At 44.0% G+C, this 24,630-nt stretch overlaps 1 protein-coding gene across 1 annotated transcript in view; it reads right to left on the reverse strand.

Annotated features, from left to right (window-relative positions):
* Window positions 1-3,968: 3,968 nt before the first annotated feature.
* PEPD (peptidase D) overlaps window positions 3,969-24,630 on the reverse strand; it is a 241,605-nt gene continuing 220,943 nt past the window's right edge. Inside the window, exons 14-15 of the mRNA XM_075009013.1 lie at window positions 13,851-14,042; window positions 3,969-5,324 (exon numbers count right to left, since the gene is read on the reverse strand). Coding sequence (XP_074865114.1) covers window positions 5,178-5,324; window positions 13,851-14,042 — 339 coding nt within the window. The 3' untranslated portion in view covers window positions 3,969-5,177. The remainder of the gene's footprint in view (window positions 5,325-13,850; window positions 14,043-24,630) is intronic.

The following is a 24,630-nucleotide window of genomic DNA, read 5'->3' on the forward strand; positions in this document are numbered from 1 at the left end:
TTAAATAATACCCACAATTGTCAGAGGAATAATAGCATCAACCTAAAATCCACCAAAAGGCTAATCAAAGACAAGGATTTACGTACCTTGCTCCCAGGTGTTCCAGCACAGACTGGCTAGTTAACATAATGCTTCACTCTTCCTTAGAAATCTGTAGGCCAAGGGGCTGATTTAAGGCCACAGTGGTTTACTTCTGTTATTAACTGTACAAACTCAGAAACATGCTGGTGTTTATATTTTCTTCTTCCTTAGTAATTAGTGGGATACACATGTTTCTGCGCTGGAAAGTTCAGTATGTGCCTATTTCAATGGAGTTTTTCAAGTTAGTTTATGCATTTCTTATTCATGCTAATTGTACAGGACATGTATATATGCAGATAGCATATGGAGACGACTAACCACGGTGCCACACATGCTTCAGGAATCTTGACATAAATGTGTCAGAATCCTCTACGTTCTTGTTTGTACAGCATGTAGCACAGTGGGACATTAGGTAATACTGCAGTACAAAACATTTCACTGATTGATTTGGCGCAAAGCACTCTTCCCTTAAGATGTTTTTCAGGATGATTGCAGACTGTTACTAAGTTAAGACCTGCCAATGTAAGGCCAGATCTGCACACAGCTTTTGTAGCAGTATAATTATATACAGTTAGAGATGAGGTTTTTAGCCATAATAATTATAGTGGCAACCCCTAGTGTGGCTGCAGTTATACTAGGCTAGGGGGGGTCTGCAACCAAAATAGTGAGAAGAGCCTTTTTTCAAATTTGGTTACAAAATCAACAAGTGTTGCAATGCATGTGAATACAAGACAGTCCGTAATAAATAAAATCAAACTGTACTTTTCCTCACCCCTATTTTAAGAACAACGTGAACACAATGACTTGTACCAGGTAGAAAGTTTGTTAGTCTCACCCCTTGCTTGGAGAGCAAATGAGGACAAGGAAAATGCTGTGCCCCTCACCCCATATTCCCATGCTCTACCCTTGGCCCACAAACCCACCCCCCATCCCCAGGATTAATCCCTCTCAGCCCCAAATCCACTCCCTATCTCCAAGCTTAACTTCTGAGATTCAAACCCACGTGACAATCCCCAGGATTAACCCACCTCAGACAACAAGCTCTCCATGCTGTCACTGCTCCTCCATAGCTGCTGACTCCCCCTGCACCACCGCAGTGCAGCTCCAGCAGGGGCAGACTCAGTCACCCCTCCCACCAGCTCTCCGACTCTCTTCCCCTACCTGCAGTGTGGGCAGCTCCCTGTCCTGCCACGCTGAAATAACAGAACTAAATTTAATTGGTTTAATGGCTGGATCCCTCCTGCCACCCTGCTGGACGTTAAACCAATTAAATTTAGTTCCATTATTTCAGAGTGGCAGGGCAGGGAGCCACAAGAGGAGTCATCAGCGGCAGAGCCACGAGTGACTTCTTAAAGAGACACAGGTTGCCGACCCCTGTACCAGGCTAAAGATGCCTCACACTGATGTCGCTCTTATTCCCCTTCCTAGTATAACTATGCCCATTAGAGGGGTTATACCACTTTAAACTGTCCCAGGAAAGTTAGTGTGGTACAATCTGTACATGTAGATGAGGTCTAATTCGATATTGCATCAATGAAACAATTCAGGCTTGGCCACAAAAACTTGCACCAAAGTAACTAAATGGGTTTTAATTCATTTCCTTTAATTATCTCAGTGAAAGCGTGTATGGACTTGTCCACCCTAGGGGGAGAAAATGTGTAAAAGCATGATGGCTAACACACTTGAAAACCCTTAGAAAAGATGAGCAAGCCGTAGTTGGCCAGTTAACGTATTTATAATGTTAGCTCTCACATATAACAAACTAAAGTGTTCACTCCAGGAATGTGAAAGGGTTTGTATCCCTAATGTGAGGAAGTTTTAGAAATAAAAGTGCCCTATTTCCATAGTTTTTAAGCTGGAAAAAAGTCTCTTCAGATGGAATAAAAATAGGAAATTTACTCCAACAGAAGTGTGTTCGCACCAGTACCAAAGTAATAAAAGGTGAAATCTTTCTGTAGCAGTTTGAGTGTAGACTTACCCTTTTGTTAAATCAATAGTGTGTGTGTAAACCAGGTCTCTGGCAGACATTTTTGCATGGGTTATACTTGGCTCAGCCTTGGAAGGATTCCCAACCCGCCCCAATGGCTGGGACCTTAAATTTGTATAATCAAAAACTCAGATTCTACAGCTGATTTCTGCAGAAAGAGGTAGATTTTATGGTGACAAAAATAATGGGGCTCTAACTAGAAAGAAAAATGTCAGAACACAAACTAGATTTAAACATATCTGGGACATATTTAATGAGGGAGAGATAAATACGTCAGTTGTGACACATTTCTCTGTCTCCTTTTAGAACATTTCACGGCATTTGTTCTTTGGTACATGTTAAGGCACAACCTGCTCTGCCTTCTACAGTACTATTTGCTTAACCTGTTCTACAGCAGCAGGGAAAAATGTCTGTCAGGATTACCTGCAGAGGAAGGGGAGGCTGGTAACTAGAAATAGGTTATAGTCTAGTTGCAACAAACCCAAATTATATTTTCTAAAACCTGTAAACATTTGCTTTCAAATAATCAAAGCTGTTCAACCAAAGCAAATGGTGTTTCTAAGTGCCCAGCATAGATGAGTTAATGGATGTGTTCAGAGTATGAATATAGAAACGTACTTTGACTTATTCAGGGGTATGTATCCTGGGGCACAAACCCATGATCCCTCGGGATCAAAGGATGCCTACTACTGTATCCTGACAGAAGCCAGGGAGTGGTGACATGGGCAGTTTTTCACGGAGTAAACTGGTCAGGTTTCCAGCTGGAGGTGAGTCTAGAATGTTGGCAGATGCTCTTGGAATCTCTTCTTGTAGCTGTAAAGTTATTTCAGGAAAAGAACAGGAGTCCTTTTCGTTAGCATGTTGCAATCATTAGAACCTTTTTAGGAGGCACAAAAGCTAGGGGAGGGTCACAGTTATAGACAAGCCTGTTGACTGGCACAAGAAGCCTCACTGTCTCACCCCACTTCTCAGTGACAATTTAAAAGAGCGGAGACCTCATGCTAGAGCTCATGAGACTTGCCTTGTCCTAACTGTATGATAGTCATGTTACCTGTACAAGATGAAAGTCTCCACATTTGTAAATCAAATTTACTTAGAGCTAACCGAGCACAGTGTTGTTGTCTAGACTATTTCAATGTAGATGTTTGGTTAATCGCAAGTTAACACTAGTGTATTGCCAGTGGGTCACCCATTGACTCAATACGTGCGTGTGTGCGTGCGCACACTGTACAGTGAAATCCAGTTAACACTTTCAGAAGAAATTGCTCCAGACCAAGACCCAGATCCAGCTGCTTGATGAAGAAAGCAAAATGCAGCGTAGAAAGCAGCAGACCAAACATGGTATGAAGTTGTACTCTGTGATCCCAGGCTACGCTGTGCTAGGCTGGTGCCCTGGTGTAGGTCAGACTGCAAAGAAGCTGCAGATTGCTGAGGTGCACAAAGGTTTCCTGTGCTTACTCTAGCCACAGAGAATTTGACATCAAAGTCAAAAGCTATCATTCTGGCTCCATGACACCTGTTAGTCCGTCCACTTTGGGATCATCCTTTTGTGGCAATGGTCTTGTGCACACTGGGCCTAACACAAGGCGTAATCTGGGTTCTGAAATCTGGCAGTCATATCAGTGACAGTGAGCCCTTGATGGTGATACGATGATGTTGGGAACATTCTAAAGTGTGTCAACAATAGGTGTTAGCATTACTGGAGCTAACATTTGCACAGCCTGAATTTCTGAATAGATTATCAGCATTTAATTATTTTATTTTTAATAATTTACACTATACTTTGGGCCTAGCATCGTATTTTGGTAAAAATAAGTATTTAACTTATGGCTTTAACACGGTGTAGTGAGATTTCATGTCAAGTCACTACCCAGCTCAGCCAGCAGGTTGAACTGTGTATTCATAAAACAAGGAAACATGATCTGGATTTATTTGTAAGTAATGCCATTCCATCACTATGAAAAATGTACTTTTCCTTGCAGGTAATCTTGTAAATATTCATGTGCTGTATGGTAAGGAAATGTTCCTGTGAAAAATGAATATCTTGTATGCAGGGAAACTCAACTTTATAAACATTATTACCTATTTATAGAGCATCAAAGCAAATTTTACATGGATCCTTTACCAATATCAGATAGTTCTAAAAATCCCACCTATTCTGTAGAGTATTCTACTTCATAACGCTGAATTCCTGTAACATAAGACACTCTCTCCATGCTGTTCAGGTGGAAACTTTTAAGACTCCAAATCTGCTCACCACAATATTCTTTATTTTTGAAGGATGGACAAACTGAGATTTCTTCCTGCCTCTCTGAGTGAAGGATGTGGTCTATACATGAAGGTTCAATACCCCCAGTAATTAGATAATAATGAAGAGCCTGAATTTCCAGAGCATGCAGTGGACTGAAAGTCTCAGAGGAATAGCTGCGTTAGTCTGTATCTATAAAAACAGCAAGGAGCCCTATAGGATCTTAAAAATAAATGATTTATTAAGGAATAAGCTTTGGTGGGTAAAACCCACATCATCAGGTGAACTGGACTGGAAATACAAAGGCAGGTATATATGTAAGAAAATTACTGCAAAAGAAAAGTTACTATCCGTTGTAAAGTAGGGTGATCAGTCAGAATGATTATGACCATTCAATATAGCTGATGGGGAGTTGTGGATATCCAATGAAAAGAAGTTGCCTCTGTGGAGTGTTAACTAATTTAGGTCCAATTTAGGCCTCAATAAAGATCTTAACAACATTCAGACAATACACCTGTTATTTTAGAAAAATCACTGGTATCAAAATGCAGATCTGTTTGGAAAGAGGTAAGATACAGATAAGGACAGATTTTAAAACTTTATAAATTCACCTGTTCGTACTTGAGTATTTTTCAGTTATCACTTTGTAATATAGATTGTTAATTGCAAGCATAAAGAGTTGGAACTAGCAGAATGCATAGTTCTGAGTCTTTCTAATTTAATTGCTAATAAAGTAATCATCCCAGCCTCCTGACTAATTCAATTTGCTTTGCGGATTTGGATACATTTTATTTTGTAAGCAGTAATGTAAACTCAGTATGACGGGTGGTTGGTTGAAGGCACAAACCACTGTGGAGTTTACTACTTTTGATGAGCCAAGGAGTCAAATGCCTTGCTGCTGCCTTGGGCTTCTGCCATGAAAGCCTCTATTTCCTCCACAGTACGTGGGACACACGTTAGTAGCTCCATTCCATTGGCTGTCACTGCAATGTCATCTTCAATTCGTACCTGTTACAGAAAACACACCATTACCAGTATATTTTAATGTGTTGTGAGACACACCCCCAGCAAGCAAATACAGCTGGTGTCTAAAGTGCATGTTCAGTCTAGTTTGGTTTGGATGAATGAGGTTTTGTGAGCAGCAGAACATCTCACTGCTATGAGGGAGGCACGGCATTCCATCTAGGTGCCCATGCTAGTAGCTCAGATTCACCTAAACCCAGCAAGCAAAGCACCCATGATTGAGAAAGTGTATCTACACTTGATGTGCCAGGTGTCAGCTAGGATGTGTTGTGAGAAGGACAAGTAAGAGGCCTTTTTTGGATCCAAGAATTCCAAACCCTCAGGTACAGGGAGCAGCAAGGGAACCCATTCCTTGGAATGTCCCCATGTAGTCTAACTACTGGCAGCAATAGATTTGACTGTGCATAATGTGCCCTACAATGCTGACCCACTTACCTCCACAGCCACTGTGCTGCTCTTTTTTCACTTTACATCACATCGTTATCTTTTTTTGAAAAGTACAATTAGCTCCACGATGAATTTTTGGGAGAAAGGGCAGTTCAAAGGTACGCAGGTACTTCAAAGTGCCTGCGGCTACACAGCTTGCCAGTGCTTTGAAGTTTGCCACGGGGAGAATTAGCCTAACGAGGTGCTGCTTATTCATTGTGGCACTTCAATTAGTATTCTCCACTCAGGCTGATTACCATGCCCCCTTCGAAGAAGGGGACTAGTGTAGACGCAGCCTATTAGTTACAAGCCACTGAACTTCCAGTGACAAAGTCTGGTAGCAGCTTTTACTTCAATATTCCTTTAACACTTAAATAAGTATTTTTAAATGTTGCATAAGAAATTAGCAGGGTAGTTTTTAAAAAAGCTTTTCTAGTTCTTGTTCTCGTAAAATGAAAAGCTTGTACCATTTTCTGTTTGGCTCTAATTTCCCATATCTCTTCTTATCAGGAAATATGCCTACCTAGTCATTCCTGTTATCTTATCAGAAAAATGCTAGTAAGTCACTAAGCTGCAATAAAAGCAATTTTATTAGGTGTCGATCCAAGAGAACACAAGCCCTGGTGACTCCCACCTTACAGTGGCTTTAATTGTTTCTGACCTCTTGACATTTTAAACTAAAAATAAAGCTGGTCAACATTTGTACTTCTGCTTGCAACATAATCTATTTGTTCAAACAAGGTGAGTCATCTAGACTTATACTGTTTTATCATGTCTTTGCTTGACTATTTCTTTTACATGGTATCTAGCGTGTTATAAAGCAGAATTGAACTAGATTTGGACAGCTGTAATATCAAAGGTTATAAATCTTTTCTTACTCATTTTTCTAAAAAGCACACATTTAAAGCTGCAGCAGGAAAGTGGATGACATAGCGTGAGCAAGTGCATGCGTCTGAAAGAGATATTTATTTTCTTGATCTTGAACTGATCAGTGAATCATCAAAATAAAAAGCACCAAAGGAATCAAACATGACACCATCTTTGAAGAGCCTGGTTGGTAAAGGAGACTAGATCTGGGTGGTGATAAGACTGGGAGAACAAGCGAAAGAAATGGGAGGGGAGATTTGGAGCCAGTTGCTGGGGGAGTGTAGGACTGGGACTGACTGAACACAGAGACTTGTACAAATGAATGGGGAGTGGGGGAAGGGTAGAGGGGAGACTCATTTATGATGAGGAGACAGGGAGAAAGATTAGGTCTGGGAGGCAGTTGTAGGAGAGGGGAAGAAAGAAGGGTAGGAAGAGAGAGCTTGGATGAGGAGGCAGAAGGTGGAGACCAGCACTGACTCTAAAAGGAGACCTGTCAAGAAGTTTGAGGAATGGAGAGTGGGACAGGATAGACGAGAAGGAATGGAGAGTGGGACAGGATAGACAAGGAGAAAGGGACAGACAAGGAACTAGGGTGCAGAAGAGACAGGACTGGCATAAAGACAGATTTGAGGAGACAGGGCAGAACAGGCCAAGGTACTTTTTTTGGGGGGGGGGGGTGGAGAGGGGGCAAAATAGGAAGATGAGCTTGTATGCACTAGACAACACTCCCCTCCCAAACATGGAATAGAACTCAAGATTCCTGAGCCTCACCATTTCACTGCTGTCTGCAAATAGTAGTGAAATCTACTGGCAAAATACATTCCACTCTAGTGATGGTCCACACAGAGAATGACAATTCAGTTATTTCATTGGCTCAAGTAGTGGAGCTGTGAGTAGAGGAACTAAAGGTTGCAACGCTACAAGGAAATTATACACATACACAAAATGTCGAGGACACACAAACTGCAAAATCAAACACTCAAACATCAGTTGCTTGTTCAACTTTAATTCAGCTTCCTTGTTGAGTTCCATAGTAAATTCTAAGCAACTGGCTTTCAGCTTCACATCTAGCTTTTGGACAGATTGTACAAAACAACACATTGGCATCTTTGGGTTTTTAACCACACAATGATTTGTTTCAGAAATATTTCAGGAGAGGCAAAATGCCCAGTGATGAAGCCACTGTCCTTCAAACACCACTTTCCTATCAAGTGTGGTGGCATGGCCTATTTAGATAGATAAGATTGCACAGTTGTCTAACTGGCAGCAGATCTTCACAGGGCTTGACTCAATGGACCAAATCCTGCCTATAGCAATGGTCTCCAGTGTATAGTCAAGGACATGATGTGAGTTAAATAGTTTTCATCACCTAAATATGTAACTAGCCTAATAAATTATTTTCCTAGCTCATTAATACAGAAATGTGCTCTGGCCTTGGTGTCCTGTGCTGTCTGCCAGGAGAAAGGTACTGTAGTTCTTTTGACTAAGATGCCTTAAAGTTTCTGAGGGACTAAAAACACAGTTCTGACTCACATACACAGTTAAAAGCAGTACAGACTAACATGTCAGACTCCAGACATGGTTAAAACAGTCAAGTGGGACATGCTGCTGGGAGTCCCATCTATGAAATGATGGAAGAATATGGCTTATAAAAGCAACTATGCAAATTAAATTAGTGTAAGCACTACAGATGAAAGGACCTGAGTGTCTGCCTTGAAGAGTCGGAGATGAGACTCTGGTGAAGTATATGGACTAAGGTAAGGAGAGGGATTCTACTGACACATCAGCATACTTATTTTTAAGGTTACAAATTTATCACATAAAAATATCATTATTTCTTGCAGCTATAAGTACATTCTAGTATAAAAATCCAAAGATCAAAACTGCCACATGACTACATTGCAGTATTACTACAGAGTGAAACTCTCTCATTATCTCAGACCAACCAGTCTTCTCTCTGCTTCTACACACAGCGTGTCCTCATTTCAGCCACGCTTTCTATCAATGGTTCATTAATAGTTTATGGGAAGTTAATAAATTAGTAGCTGTTTGAATAAATGGCTAGTAAATTATTTAAATCCATCATAGAAAATCAAGGCTTAAGAATGGTTTTAGAGAAAACTGTACATTTAATCATTGCTAACAACTTCTCTATGTGAATCCTTTACAAACATGTTTTTGGGACACCATTAAACGTGCATGATGTGAAATACTAAGGAGCAGACAAGCTTGAGTGCAATTATAATGGATTAATGCATTATAGTGAATCACTTTTCAATCATTCCTAGTAATCGCTTCCATTCTGTAAGATCCATGTACCACAAACACAGAAAGTGAGCTCAGACTTATATAAATCAACTACCACATTGCAGTATGAATCAAATACAAAGGGAATGAAATGCCTGTATATATGTGAAAAAAGAAAAAAAAATTCTGCCTTTTAATTGCACTTCGTATTTCTGAATTTAAAAAAAATACATTTTGAATAATAATGCCATAACATTAGCATGTTTTCAAGGTCATGGAACACAGTGATATTTACTGTGAAATGAGAATAATTTGCAAAGCTGAGTAGAACACACATTTAAAAATCCATTTACAATTCAGTTGTGATGCAGTGTTTTTCCAGACACACAAAGTTGACACGTTGTTTTGGCTGCTAGTTCAATGAACATGTAATGCTATGGGGGAATATTAAATCTGAGCAGAGACTGACCATAATAGGTCAAAATCAGACTGGATGATTTTACTGCATTTTAGCGAAAACATCACCTGAACTGCCTAAATCAGCTTCTGAGGAATGGAAATGTCACATCCCAATATATGTCAAAAATAAGTGTGGAGGATAATGTCTAGAGCTACGGTAGTCAGCTTTTTACTTTCCCTTGTGGGAACAAGACACTTTTCCTGTGCAATAAACAAGACCACAAGGGACTTCCTAAATCGGACATAATTTGTATTATGGAAGCACCACGAGGACCTAGGTGAGACTGGTGCTTGAAAATATGTTGTATTACACACTGTATAAGTATACATTAAGAAACAGTCCTTGTCCCACATGGCTCACAAGCTAAACAAGCAGGGAATTAAGACACACAGCTAAAATGACGTGCCTAAGGTCACATAGGAAGTCTGTGGAAGAACAACAAATTGGAGCCAAGTTTCCTGAGTCCCAGTCTTGTCTCAAAGCCATCCTTATTGGAACAACTAATAATATATACTTTCATTTCTTGACTATCACCAGGAAAATAGTGATGACAACAAATCCATTTTGATTCAAAAATTAATTTTTCAAGTCTGAACACATCAGTTGCACTCAGATTGTGATACACCTGTCACACACATCATTTGGACACTTTTCAATAGGACTTTCATATGTGCACGGGTTTTGTAGGTGCAGTTTAGCCAGCCACTGTTGAAGAAATACAAGAAAGAGAGTAGAGCTCTTTTCTCTTCTTTCCTACCTTACTCCTGGAGCTCTACTTGAATTCTGTTTCCTCTCTCTGGTCAACTCAGCATTAATAGCTAGAATAAAGGTCATAAGTTTTCATCTCTTAATTCTTTCTGTTCTCAACAGTGAAAAGACTAATGAATGCTTAGTTTCTCTACTGACTGAGAGAGCTGTGGCTGAAAGAGAATTTGTTCCTGCATTTCTATGCTCACCATGGAAGACAGGAATTCTTAGGCCTGGTCTACACTAGGAGATTTAGTCTAATTGAAGGGATTAAGGTTGACTTTATAAACCATCAGTCTACACCCCAGCGCTCAATAGGTTGATTTTAAAGGGCGCTAATGTTGACTTTTGTAATAGTGATTTCCCCAGGAGTAACTCCTAAAAGTCAATTTTGCAATGTCAAACTATACAAGTACAGATGGCGGCATTATTAATGCGACTTTATAATATGTAGTGTTAAAAAGTTCAACTTTATTCCTATGCGTAGACATACCATCAGTGGTGGGTCCTCGTCTTTGAAAACTGCTCTTGCCAAATATATCTGAGTCAAAGGCTTGACCACCTTTAGAATATGATGGGACATTCATAGTCCAGATTTTCAACTGTGTTCAAAATCTCTCATGGGCTGAAAACAGGCTGGGCACTGAACACTTAAAAGCTTGGCCATTTATTTAGTTGCTCTCTGCAGAGTCTGGAATCTATTATCTCGTACTGGCTAAGTTATACTTTACATCAGGGAACTTGCTTCCTTTTTGGGATAGTATTTAAAAAAAAACTATGAGAAGTCCTGTGGCAACTTATAGAGTAACATTTTGGAGCGTAAGTTTTCATGGGCAAAGACCTTCTTTGTAAGATGCAATTTTGTTTTGTTATTAAACTTAACCCTTGCTGAGTAAAGCCACACTGTAGTGATGAACCCCATAGATACCAATAATTGATAACTGTGGGCAACTTTGAGATCATTTTAGATTGTAGCCAATAAAACTGTTGAAATGTGTCTGGAACACATATTACCTCAGCCTGGACAAATGGAAATAAACTAGAATGCAACAACCAAGAACTTAGTAAGATTCATTGGAGCGTCTTTCATCCACCAGGAATTGTGTTAAGAGCTAGAATTAGCAGTGTGGTCAAGAGTATTTTTATTGTATTACTTTTAAGCTTTTCTGCAAAAATTAGATGTACTTACATTTTAGGCACTTATTTCAATATTTTTCCGGGCGGGGGAGGGAATGACACCAGATCGCTTGTTTGCGTGTTATTTTAAAACAACAAATGAGTATTGGAGACTGAGGCTGGCACTCAATCCGTTCCTGTGCACCATTCCACTTGGCAAATCCAGAGACCCAATACAATTCTTTAAGGCTACAGACACACTCCTGTGGAAGACTGACCTGAGCAGGGTCAATCTTCCGGGTTTTCATTTCGTGTACACACAAAACGATGCTCTCAGGGGGCAAAGTCGACCCCTGTCCTCCTTGTGAGAGGTGGATAAGGAAGATTGAAGGGAAAAATGCTCAGGCTGACATTCCACCATGTAGACAGACATGGAAGTCAACTGCAGATAAATCAATTTTAGCTATAAAATTGCATATCTGTGGTCAACTTCTATGTCTAGTGTAGACATAGCCTTAGATGGCAACAGGAGTCATCATTAAGGGATATGAGCAAAATTTAGGAAAGGGAATGGACTTTGGAGGCTCATGTAGTCCCCTAGAGAGAAGCATTTACAGTGAAGCACGTGAAGAGTGAGTTTGTTGGGCAACAACTTGGAAATGCTGGGCTCATGGACCCAGAGAATGTGCACCTAAACAACGGTTCTACTCTAAATACATACACAGTATCTCCTCCACATGCTCTGTCCTGCAGAGTTAAAAAGAAAACATGTTCTTCCTTGGGCTTTTCACACCAATACAGGGAATAATGGAGGGACTGAATTCTGGTTCTCATTTTTATCTTGGAAATATTCACTTACTAAACAGCTCCAAACTCTGTTCTTGGGATAAGTGACAGAAACCCAACCTAGTTGTATGGCCATTTTAAATTGGGAAAGGGTGTTTACAGTGTCCCTTTAAAACAGGTTTAAGGGTCAAACAAAGTATGACATGCTCAAAGTTAATAAAACCAGAGTTAAACATGACACACACTTTCATTCATCAGTATCATGACTGGCGAGCAAGTAATGATAAAAGAAATAACAAGGTAAGATAATGTTCCAACCTACCAAAGCACATTAATCACCAGAGGGTAAAGTCCCAGGGTGTGTGATAAGCCTGTACACTTTGGATATAGTGCTTTTGAAGCCAAATGTATGGCAGATTGTATGACTCAGAGTATTTCTAGATTGAACCACCAATCAGCTCAGAACAACTATGGAGAAGCTGTTACTAGCAGATAATTTTTGGCAGATTACGATAAATTAGTTGGTGGTTGCAATACAGACAATTCCTAAGTCACCACAACAATTGGTCCTAACTACTCCTTGCTGATGGCCTCAACAGGAAAGCCAAGGAATGAATGGCTGTGCAGGCTGAACTAAAAAGCCTCTCTAATTCAGGGACATACTGACATGTCAACATGGGAAATCTACTACTCTTACTGCTGGTATTGTGAGTAGGACTTCGAGTTGTTTGAGTAAAAATCTGAAACCTTTCAAAATATCAACTTTGGTAATGGGAAGCACATTTGAAGACATCTAACTAGTTAACACTCTAGAATGAAATGAGTGGCATGAGACATGTCACATACAGCAAGGTAGGAATGAGGCTCCCTGCTGATTGGCAGCCACAAGACTATAAATGACAGTTTGGGGTTGGGAGTGGTGCAAGACACAGGCCTCAGGCCTATCCTGAGACAGTCATTCTTCTCCATGCACAATCTGACAGGCAGACCTTGCAATATGGAGCCTAAGCTGTTAAGATCAAACTTACATGCTCATGAAGACCCTGAACTTCCCTGGGTAGAAACTCACCATTCTTTGTGCATAGGTTTCATATCAAGATGACCAAAATCCATCTCAAAGGGTTTTTTCAGTTCTTCACTAATGTCTTGTTGGATTAAGAAACACAAAGCTCCCCCCCACAACAGCAGGAAAAGCGAACAATTCTCTTTGTGTTGCTGTCTTGAGGAGAAACTGAGTCAGCAACATGAGCCTTGTTTCATGATGTATACATTTCTTTGCCTCATCTTGTACATATGCCACCTATTTCACATGTGGGCTCTTTAGAGATGGGTGAAAGTGTTTCTATCGACAAAGAAAATGGTCTTCCAATTAACCTGAGTTAACGAATGAATTTAAAAGTACACTGTTAGTCTGTGGGACTCAACTGACAAAGCGCCCTCTACAGAAATAGTTTCTTCCATAATGTATTACATTTTCTCCAGTCTGCCAATGTGGGGGAAGCCGAGGGGGTGAGGGAAGGGGTAAGTGCACAGAGGCCTGGCATTTCAAAGCGCCCCAGAGCTGCAGCCAGGCCCCTTTGAAATGCTGCAGGAATGTCACTCCATGCTGCTTGAGAGGGTGAGGGTGGGGAGCAGCACTATGCTCCACACAGCGCTAAGGGCCTTTCACCCTGCCCCTTCCTTTAACACTCCACCCTTTGGGGGCATGGAGCCAGCCCTCCCACACCTTGTCCCTAAGCCTGCAGCGGCTGTCGGCCCCACTGCATTTTCTAAAGCAAATGTTCCTGCACATGCATGAAAAGACAAAGCAGAAAAAAAAAATCTGCCTAACCCATTATCTAGCCCAGTGAAGAGTTACTCACCCCACCAAATCTTCGAAAGCGCTGCAGGACTTCATTATTGATGAAACAAGACTGGGAAGGATCACTGAGTGCTTGGTCCAACACACGGTCAATAAAGTAAATGCCTGGTTCAACAGTTAGCACCATGCCTTCCTGAAGAATGCGGGCAGTTCTCAAATATTTGAGGCCTGGCAGCTCAATGCGGTCAACGCCCTAGAAAAGAAGCATTTATTTTAAATGACAGGAAAACAAATCCACAGGTAGCCTTTTAACAACACTCATGAGTGTTGTGTCCTCCAAGGATGTACGAAAGTCCAGAAAGTCTCGAAATGGACTAGAAAGTTGAGGACTGAAATAAAACAATACAACCATCTCCATCCTTACTTTCATATCCCCGTGTCCTTCAATTTGATTCAAAACTTTAAATTCAGCATGTAAACTGAGCTTCTTTTCACTGTGTAAATGCTGGCTTACTATGTATATTGGATATTGCACTCTCACCTTATTTGCTCATTTAGAAGACTAAAAAATGTTTATTATTTCTTCCCCCCCCACACCTTCACTAAACAGTTTCAAGCACAAAATTTTAAAATGAGTTACAATTCTTGAAATGCCCATTTTATTGCTGAAGGAACTGAATTATGGAACATAAGAATTTCTCTCAGGTTATGCAAATCAGTATCCCTGTTGAATGTTACTAAAATGTGCATTTATTATCTTGACTCAAAAGCAGTGAGTCGACAACAGTTCTCATCTTGGGTGACTTCACAACAGCAGTCTATTTGGACCTAGATTTTTTTCTGACTCAGATTTTCAGGTAATATGGTGCTGACAGATTTTACTGAAAACATAGTCAAAGCAATCAAGTTCTGACAAGTAAAACTCTCTCTTCTTCCCAAGAACTGATGAAGTACTATGATATATAAAAACATGCTTGGTCAAGAAATTAGAAACACTGCAGAGACAGGTTGAGGTCATTAATCTTTCGTCTCAAAATGTGCCATGTATTTCAGTATTTGAATTAAAAAAAAATCACACTCATTCATTGTGATCTGCCAGAACCCCGTTAGCACTTAGATATGTAAACCTAAGCATCTGTAAGTACTTACCATTGAAGCCAATGGGACTACTAATGAGAACAGAATCAAGCATGAATGGAAGTATTTGAATGATCAAGGATATTCTCCCTTCTGGTCTCCATAGATCTTTCCTAATTCATTTCTTAAAACTGAAGTCCTTGACCATAATGGGCTTGGAACCATTAGAAGAACTGTTTAACTATGGGGCAGAGACTAGGTATAAAAGTGAACAAAGGTATGGCAGAATGAGGGGTCTGAATCAGCCATATTTTAATTTTTACTTAACTGTCCCCTTCCAAAGTGTATAATATTCTCTTTACCCTTATTTGCTCAAAAGCACTGATTTTCAATTGAGAGAAAGCTTACTTCCCAGTAACACCAACTGGCAAGTTCAAGCAATAAAATCTATTTTATTTTTGCCAGTCATCTAAATTGTATTTGGGGTTTTCTGTTTGGATATGATGACAACTATGCCAATGTTTTCAAAGGTAAGTATGTAATCCATATTTAAGCAGCTAAAAGCTACTGATTTTCAGAGATGATGTCCACTTCATTTGATTGACTTCAATGGGAACTGTGGGTGCTCAGCACCCTCCGAAAATAAGGCCAGTGTTATTTAAGAATTGTGTTTTTACCAGTTTCAGGTTATATTTGACAAACTTTGCTTTCGTTGGTTTTGATTAGGATTTCATGATTACCATTCATCAGATTTAACTGAAAACAAAGCAGTTAAGACAATCACTCTCAAGCAAAGAATCTACAGTTGGTAAGCGTATTAAGTACCAAAATGATCAATATATTGGTCAAGATCTATTTATAATTGCAGAGATGGAACATTTTTCTTTCAGTGATGTCCCCTGAGCTTTGTCATCTTGGTCTCATACTGTACTGTATAAAGTCAAGGAATTAGGACATACAGTTTTGTGGATTAATCTCTTTCATGAGCTCTAAACAATTAGACTAGTACCTGGATCTTCTGGAGTTTTCAAAATATATATATCAGGTACTTTATATATGCATTCCCCTGAACCAAGAACCAATATTTGTCTTCTAAATCTGTCTCCCCAATTTTGTTTTTAAACTGTTTTGTGTGAACCATTCCAAGCTAGAAAAAATTAAACCACATTGAAAAAACCCAAGATGCCAAAAAGGACTGAAGGCATCATTGATACTAGTTTTGTAATTATTACTTTCCACTTAAAACAAATGAGAAGAGACACATTTTCTTATAAAAAATACTGTTCCTCACTGTTAAGATCACTAAACCAGCCTTGAGAATGGGGGAGAGATGCTTTAGCTATCCTGCTTGCAGTCAAATACTGCTTTTAATACTGCCTCCCGTGAGGCAACAAACATTTGCGATCAGTACATACAGAGTAATTTAAAATTGCTTTGGTGGCAATTTGTAAACTAGAGTTGTTTCTGACAGCAAAGCATCTCTCTCTGGGTCTATTCAGGGCATGTTTGCCATTACAACTATATGTGTGACTTTATTTTGGGTAGACATGGTAGCATCTCTCTCTGCGTCTATTCAGGGCATGTCTTTCATTACAACTGTATGCGTGACTTTATGTTCGGCAGACACTAGCCATAATCTAGCTAATGCAGTTAAAAATAGCAGTGAAGACAAGGTAGCACAGAACGTGGCACAGGCTAGTAACATGGCAAATACCTCGGGTTCCAGATGTGCTCATACAATCCAGAACAACGTAACTTCATGGTATTTTTAGCAATACTAAGCTAGATTGCAGTTAGCACGGGTATGCAAACCTAAGTTGCCCTCCCTGCTACATTCAGTGTAGACATACCTTTGTCATGCTCTGATATTTGAGTGGTTTATGTGGAACCTGGTTTCTTAGACATATTAGCACTTGCCTCATGGGTTGCCAAATTCACCATCTCAGGTGGCTGGCTGCTTCTTCAGGCATGTCGACTCTGCAATTAAAAACCTGTGCCTGGCTAATGCCAGCTGACTTGGGCTTGTGGGGCATGGGCTATTTAGTTGTGGTGTAGCTATGTGGGCTCATTCTGCAGCCTGAGCTCTGGGATTCTCCCACCTCACAGGGTCCTAGAGACTGGCTCCAGCCCACAATCCACACCACATTTAAACAGCTACCTAGTCCAAATCTGATTTTTAATGGCTGTGTAAACAGATCCTTTATGTGCAGTTTACTCAGGTTGGGTACAAAAACTTGCTAAAACAACGGTCCTTTGTCAATTTGAATCACAGGCCTGAAAATGGGAACTCCACTCTTTACAGGGCTACCCTACTAAACATACTGTACTGGGTGCATAACCCTGTGGGCAAAACCTATCCTGTTGACCTCAGGTTCCTGTTAGATTTTCTCTCTTTTATTACTGAAGTTTCCATACAGCAAGCTCACTCACATAACTTGCTCACATCATGCTCAGTACTTGAATCAAGTTCTGAATACTCTCTCTGGCATTCCTCCTGCTCGAGAACTGAGTTGGAAGATAAAAGTGAAAGTGCTACATCACGTGAATTCATCTGTATTTCAGTAGTGCCTAGAAGCCCCAGTCCTGGAGCAGGACCTCACTGTGCTAAGCCAGTGGTTCTCAAACTTTTGTACTGGTGACTCCTTTAACATAAACTCTGGGTGCAACCTACTATAACTTAAAAAAAAACTTGTTTATATATTTAACACATACCTTCATCATGCTCACTACTTACATGCTGGAGGCAAAGGAAGGTTTGGGGATGAAGTCTGGCAGCTCACAATCCCCCAAATAACCTCACCAGGGCCACATCTACAAGGCCCTGATCTTCAGCCCTGCTGCCAGCTGGCTGATTAGCATAGCCACACAAGATCTCGCTGTTGGCAGAGGGTGGTGCCGGCAGTGAACGTGCTGTGTGGATGCGCCTCTGACGGAGAACGCCCCCGTCGCCAGTCCCTTATCCCTGAATTTTGTCAGGGATAAGGGACTAGCGACAAAGGGGGGCGTTCGCTGTCAGAGACACATCCACACAGCACGTTCGCTGCCAGCATCCCACTCTGCCAACAGCGAGATCTCACACGGCTATGCTAATTAGCCATGTGAATATGCAAATAGGAAGCAATCCAGAAACCTGATCAGCACAGCTCTGGGCTGAAGACTGGGGCTGTGTAGACGTGGCCAAAGAGTCCCAACCCTCAGTGTGAGAACCATTGTAGAAGTAACAAAAAGGCAATTCTGTTCCAAAGAGAAATTAAGAACAACTGTGCAATAAACATCTTAACACCTCTGCATCTAAAAAGGTACAAAGAGGTATTTTTGGAAGCCTTGCTTTTGAAGAACTGTCTAATTCAAGCATCAAACAGTATGCAAACCATGTTCTAGCACTGCAATTTATTCTGAAGTTCTATTTGCATTTGAAAATTGATAAATGCCTGCAGTAAGCACAGATGTAACATATTGTCATTTGCAATGGTTCTCCTGCCAAGAATGGTGGATTCCAACTAATGGTTCACTCAAGTTAACAAAGAACAGCACATCCAGGCAATAAGTACCATCAAGGAAACAAAAGAATTATTATGTGAACTGAGCATACTACTACACGATCAAAATAAAAGTTCAAATTAAGATGAGGGGACAGTAACATAAAATAGATTTCTTTTGGAATAGAATGAAAATTAGGAGCTGAAAAATCACACTGATTATCTCCTAGTAAAAGGATCCAACTAACTCTAGGGCTGCAATATCCCTGGTGTGCCTGAGTACATGGACATCTTGCCACTATCAGGAGTAGATAAAAATAATAATGCAATTTCTTATATTTATAAGTACTTTTTTCCACTGAGCGACCCAATGCATTTTATTAAGCTGGGTCCAGTCCTAGTGACATTATCAGGTATAATGCTTAATCTGCAGTCACACTACCATGGAAGATCAACTCACTCAGGGTTCATCCTCATGGTTTTGTTTCATGCATGTGCAAAATAGCACTTTCTGGGGTCGAAGTCAACCCCAGAACTCCTCGCCAACAGCAAGGATTAAGGAAGGTAGGAGGAACACAGCTGTTGACCTTCTTCCATGTAGACAGCCATTGTAGTCGAGCACTGACAAGTTCATTTTAGCTGCGCAATTGACATAGTTAAAATTGTGTATCAGCAGTCGACTGCTATCTCTAGTATAGACAGCCTCACTGGCTGGGTCTACACGGAGATGTTCTGCCAGCAGCTTCATACTAAGGAGTAGTCCTGCAATTGCAAATGGCTGCTCATTAGCATATTCCTGCAGATTATTAGCACAGCCACACGAGATTTCACCATCGGAAGAGGTTACTACTGGCAGTAAACAAGCCACGTAGACGTGCCTCTGCTGGCGAAAACCTCCTCTGTTGCCAGCCCTTTATGCCAGGCATAAGGGGCTGGTGACAGAGTGGGTTTTTTGCCAGCAGAGGCACGTCTACACGGTCGGTTTACTGCCGGTAGCACCCTCTGCCTGCAGCGAGATCTCACATGGCTATGCTAATGAGCAGCTATTTCCATTTGCGAGACAGCTCATTAGCATGAAGCTGTTGGCAGGATATTTCCACATAGACCCAGCCACTATGTAATGTGAGTAGTTGCAGTGAAGTTACTGTTCCCAGTCCTGGGGTCCTCTTGACTTGCGCTTGGCACAGTACCTAAGAGGGAGCCCCTGGCCAGCCACGAATTACCTGAGGCTTTGTTTACACTGACAACTGAGGGACAAAGCTTTTGTTGTTCTTGACTGACTTTGACTTAAACCTTTGTACTCTGAGTGGAGCATAGGCCACCTACAAGTCTCCATTTCACTCTGTCTCAAGATAAAATTTCTAGCTGACTCCAGGAGTACCCCAGTTGTTGTCCTTTTGCTGTTCACACGTGCTTAAACAAACACCACTCCTGGGAGGTAGAAGTCGCTAAAAGCTGGGTAGTATAGACCAGTGTTTCCCAACCTTTTCCTCTGTGGCACGCTTCAATGACAGAAACAATTCCATGGCACAGCCACTTTTTTTCAGCTGAACTGATTACTCATCATCGTCACATTTACTCCCATTTACTAGAGAGGTTTGCAACACAGTAGTGCATACAACAACCTAAACAAATCCACCACAAAATGTATCATCTTAGACAGCGAGCACAGACATTTTCAAAATCTGCTCAATTCCATGCCAGGGATGTTGAGTAAATGAGTAACCATTTAAGCAGGCTCCCCTCCATGCTGGCCCGTTGGAGTGAAGATGCTGCATTAAATTGCATCCCAGCTCCAAAAGACTCCTGCCCTTCCCATTGCCACAGCAGGGAGCGGGGCAGGCTCCCTGCCAGTTCATTCAGGCCAGGAAGCAGCATTTCAGCTGCCTCCCAGGGTGAACAAGGTCCTGCAGGGTCAGCATTTCCCCTCAGGAGGGGGTGGGGGAATTGATAAACCCCATGGCAGGTAGGACTTAGGAAGCCTTGCTGCTTGAGCCCTATCTGAAGAGGGGTTGTCAATTCCCTGCCTTCCCCCCCAGATCTGCAAAGAGCCACAGTGAAGGGGAATCGACAAAACTTAATGGCACACTTGGACAGTTCTCACAGCACACTGGTTGAAAACCACTAGTGTAGACACACCCTGAGTGTTGAGTTGCTCTGGTAATATCCTTCCACAGCTCTCAGAGAATTCATATCAGCCTCATTAGGCCAGCTCAAAGGGATTATAGCAGGGACCAAGATCTGGCCCAATATGACTATTCAAAGTTGTAAACTCTGGGTGATAGTCAAAAGTCTGGTCTCTTAAATGGTTTCAGATTATACACTGGTACACTTTTCTTACAAAGTTGCCATGGGATCTTTAGCTAACATAAGTAGTTTGTATCTTAGTTTTAGATCACATCCAGTGTGCTTCTGTAATGGAGTGGGGGGAGTGCATGTGTGAGTCAGGCTGGATGTCTGAGGCAAGCAGCAGCTCCCAGTGGCTAAGGATGACCCTGGGGCTACAACTGGCAGGTAACGCCTCTGCCTGAACAAAGAGCAGGGAGGAGCTGAGGGGGGTTTTGAATCGGGGGTGGCAGTTAGAGGCTAGGAAAAGGGAGAGCTGGAAGGCAGCCAGCCTGAGGAGGGGAAAGCTACACCCCAGAGAGGCACCCCTCGGGGTCTTCTCCCCAGGACAGATTGGAAGGACTGTCTCTGGCTGCCATGCTGTTGCTTCTGTGAGAAACTGGACATCTGTTGCCTAATAAACCTGCTGTTGTATCTGCTGAGTAAGAGTCTCTCCTGCCAGCGGACGGGGTGCAGTGCAGGGGGACCCCTAAACCCCATCACACTGGTGTCAGCAGTGGGATGCACTGCACCCACGGAGGAGCTCCCAGCAGTGGCTGACTGAGCACCAGAGAAGGAAGGAGTCTCACAAGAGCCAGAGGGGGAACAGAGCCATTCCTGCAGCTGCTGCTGGTGAGTGGATACCCCGGGAGATAGCGGGGAGATGGATTATACCCGACTCCTGAAGGCAGAGCTAGCGGGGCTGTGCAGAGAGAGGGGCCTGACCGTGGGGAAGGCGACCAAGGCCCAGCTGATTGCACAGCTGGAAGAGAATGACCGATCCCGGGGGGCAGAGCCTGTCCCGGCAGAAAGTGGCCGGTCAGCCTCGGGAAGCGTTTCGGATTCTCCGACAGGAGCAGGGGCTCGACACCGTCAGACAGACGCGGTGCCCGCCAGGTCGCGCTCAGCTAGCGGTGGTTCATCGTGGGCAGAGTCCCCCGCCGCAGAGCTGCGACGGCTGGAACTCAAGGTGAAATTAAAGGAACTGGAGCACCAGGAACGGGAAAAAGAGCGTGAGCGTGAGCGCCAGGAACGGGAAAAAGAGCGTGAGCGTGAGCACCAGGAACGGGAAAAAGAGCGTGAGCGTAAGCTCCAGGAACAGGAAAGAGAGCGTGAGCACGAGCGCCAGCTACAAGAGACACAGCGGGAGGAGAAAGAACGAGAACGGAAGGAGAGAGAGCGAGAGCGTGAGGAGAGAGCGTGAGAGCGGGAGCATGAGCGAACCATGGCAGAGGCGAGACGCCAAGAGGCCCCAGCTGCGGTAAGCGGGGAGAGGGCCAGACGGCTCGGGGTGGCCAGTCACTTGGAGACGCGTGTGCTGGCCCAGTGTCAGGACCCAGGGGACATGGACGAGTTCCTTACCGCCTTTGAGCGAGCCTGTGAGTTGCATGAGGTTCCCCCAGATGAGTGGCTCCGGCACCTCACCCCCTTGCTGGGCCAGAAGGCCGCAGCGGTGCTCAGCCAGCTGGTGGGGCTGCAGCCTGGGGACTATGAATGGTTCAAACAGGCCCTGCTGCATAAGTTCGGGCTGACTCTGGAGATGTACAAGAAGAAGTTCCAGGAGGCGCAGAAGAGGCCAGAGGAAACCCATGTAGATACAACCGCCCGCCTAAAGCAATACTACCAGAAGTGGGCGTTCGGAATGGGGGTCCAGTCCGTAGAGGACCTGATCGAGCTGGCGGTCGTGGAGCGATTCTACGAGATGTGCGCACCTGACCTGAGGGTGTGGCTCGTGGACCGGAAGCCAGGGACTCACATGATGCAGGGAAACTGGCAGATGACTTCACAAACAGCCGAGCCAGGTTTGAAAATGAGCCCCACAAAGAGAGGGAGTCTCGGAGAGAGAGGGAGTCCCGGAGGGAGAGGGAGTCCTGGAGAAACCGAGAATCTCAGAGAGACCGGTCCCTAACTGTACGACAGAGGGGACCACCTCTTGGGCAAGCCCAGGAAAGAGGGGCCAGCCACCCACCCCCCAGAGAGCCAAACAGAGCCCGGACAGAGCAGCCGGCCCGAGGGACACAACAAGACCCAGGCTGTTATCGCTGTGGGCGAAAGGGGCATAGAGCAGCCCAGTGCCCCAGGCTCCCAGACAGGTTGAGCAGGCCGGGGGGTCATGGAGTCAACTGGGTGGGGTCCCAGAAGCCAGAGGGGCTGGCGGCCAAGGCGGGTGGTGCTGACAATGGGTACTCGGATTGGGCCGAGTCCGCCCCACAGACCAGCTCCTCAGGGGGACCAAATGCTCAGAGGCCAGTTTACAGAGTGGGGGCGGCAATGCCTCTGTGGAGCAAGTGTCTCAAACACCTCAAGGTAGACGGGAAAAAGGTCACGGGGTTCTGGGACACAGGTGCTGACGTGACGCTGGCCCGACCCGGGGTGGTGGCACCGGGCTGCATGATACCCGATTCCCACCTGACGATAACAGGAATTGATGGGACCCCTTTCAAGGTGCCCATGGCGAGGGTGCACCTGAAATGGGGGAAGAAGGAAGGCCCCAAGGAAGTGGGCGTGCACAGCCATTTGCCGGCGGATGTACTGATGGGGGCTGACCTGGAGAACTGGCAAGGTGAACGCCCTCGTGCCCTGGTCCTGACCCGTAGCCAAAGAAAACGAGGGGTGCGCTCCCCAGATTCAGGGGTACAGGCCCAGCCAAAGTCACAGGAGCCACAGGGGCCAACCCTGAGAGAAAGGGGGCCCCCAAAAACCAGATCTCTCAGGCCAGGGGTGCTGGAGCCAGGCAGGGATGGGGGAAGTAGCATCCGCTCCTGCCCGAGCGGAAGAATTCCAGGCAGAGCAGCAGAGAGACCCCTCCTTGCAGAAGCTAAGGGAACTGGCCAGTCTCAGCCCAGCTCCACAGCTGGGGGAGGGCTGCAGGGAGAGATTCCTGTGGGAAAAGGGATTCCTGTACCGGGAATGGGCTCCCAGATGCAAAGCGGAGCCATGGAAGGTCCAGAGGCAACTGGTGGTTCCCCAAAAGTACCGGCGCAGGCTGCTGTACCTAGCCCATGATGTCCCGCTCGCAGGACACCAGGGGATCCACCGCACCAGGAGAAGATTGTTACAGAACTTTTTCTGGCCAGGGATCTTTGCAGCTGTCCGTCTGTATTGCCTGTCCTGCGATCCCTGCCAGAGGGTGGGGAAGAGCCGGGACAAGGGGAAAGCCGCCTTGAGGCCACTGCCCATCATAGAGAAGCCTTTCCAGAAAGTGGCTATAGACATAGTGGGCCCCTTCAGCAAGGCAACGTGTTCGGGGAAGAAATATATTTTGGTAGTGGTAGATTTTGCCACGCGATACCCAGAAGCAGTGGCCTTGACCTCTATCAACGCTGACACCGTGGCAGATGCACTGCTGTCCATTTTCAGCAGAGTGGGGTTCCCCAAGGAGGTCCTCACAGATCAGGGGTCCAACTTCATGTCGGCCCTACTGCAAAGCTTGTGGGACAAGTGTGGGGTCCGGCACACCTGGGCCACAGCCTACCACCCGCAGACCAATGGGCTGGTGGAGAGGTTCAATGGGACTCTGAAGCAGATGCTGAGAACCTTCATGAATCAATACCCCCATGACTGGGACAAGTACTTACCCCACCTGCTGTCTGCATACAGGGAGGTGCCCCAGGAATCCACGGGGTTCTCCCCGTTTGAGCTGCTGTACAGAAGGAGGGTACGGGGACCCTTGGACTTGCTCAGAGAAGAGTGGGAGGGGACGGCCTCTCCTGAAGGGGAGTCAGTGGTACAGTATGTACTGACCTTCCGGGAAAAACTCACCAAGCTCATGGGCCTGGCCAGGGAGAACCTCTCCATGGCCCAAAGGAAGCAAAAGGTCTGGTATGACCGTAACGCCAGGGCCCGAGCCTATGCCACCGGGGATCAAGTGATGGTCCTTGTACCTATGCGGCGGAACAAGCTGCAAGCGGCCTGGGATGGGCCCTTCAAGGTTGTCAAACAGCTAAATGACGTGAATTA

This window comes from Carettochelys insculpta, chromosome 14, assembly GCF_033958435.1.
Source record: "Carettochelys insculpta isolate YL-2023 chromosome 14, ASM3395843v1, whole genome shotgun sequence".
Classification (NCBI taxonomy): domain Eukaryota; kingdom Metazoa; phylum Chordata; order Testudines; family Carettochelyidae; genus Carettochelys; species Carettochelys insculpta.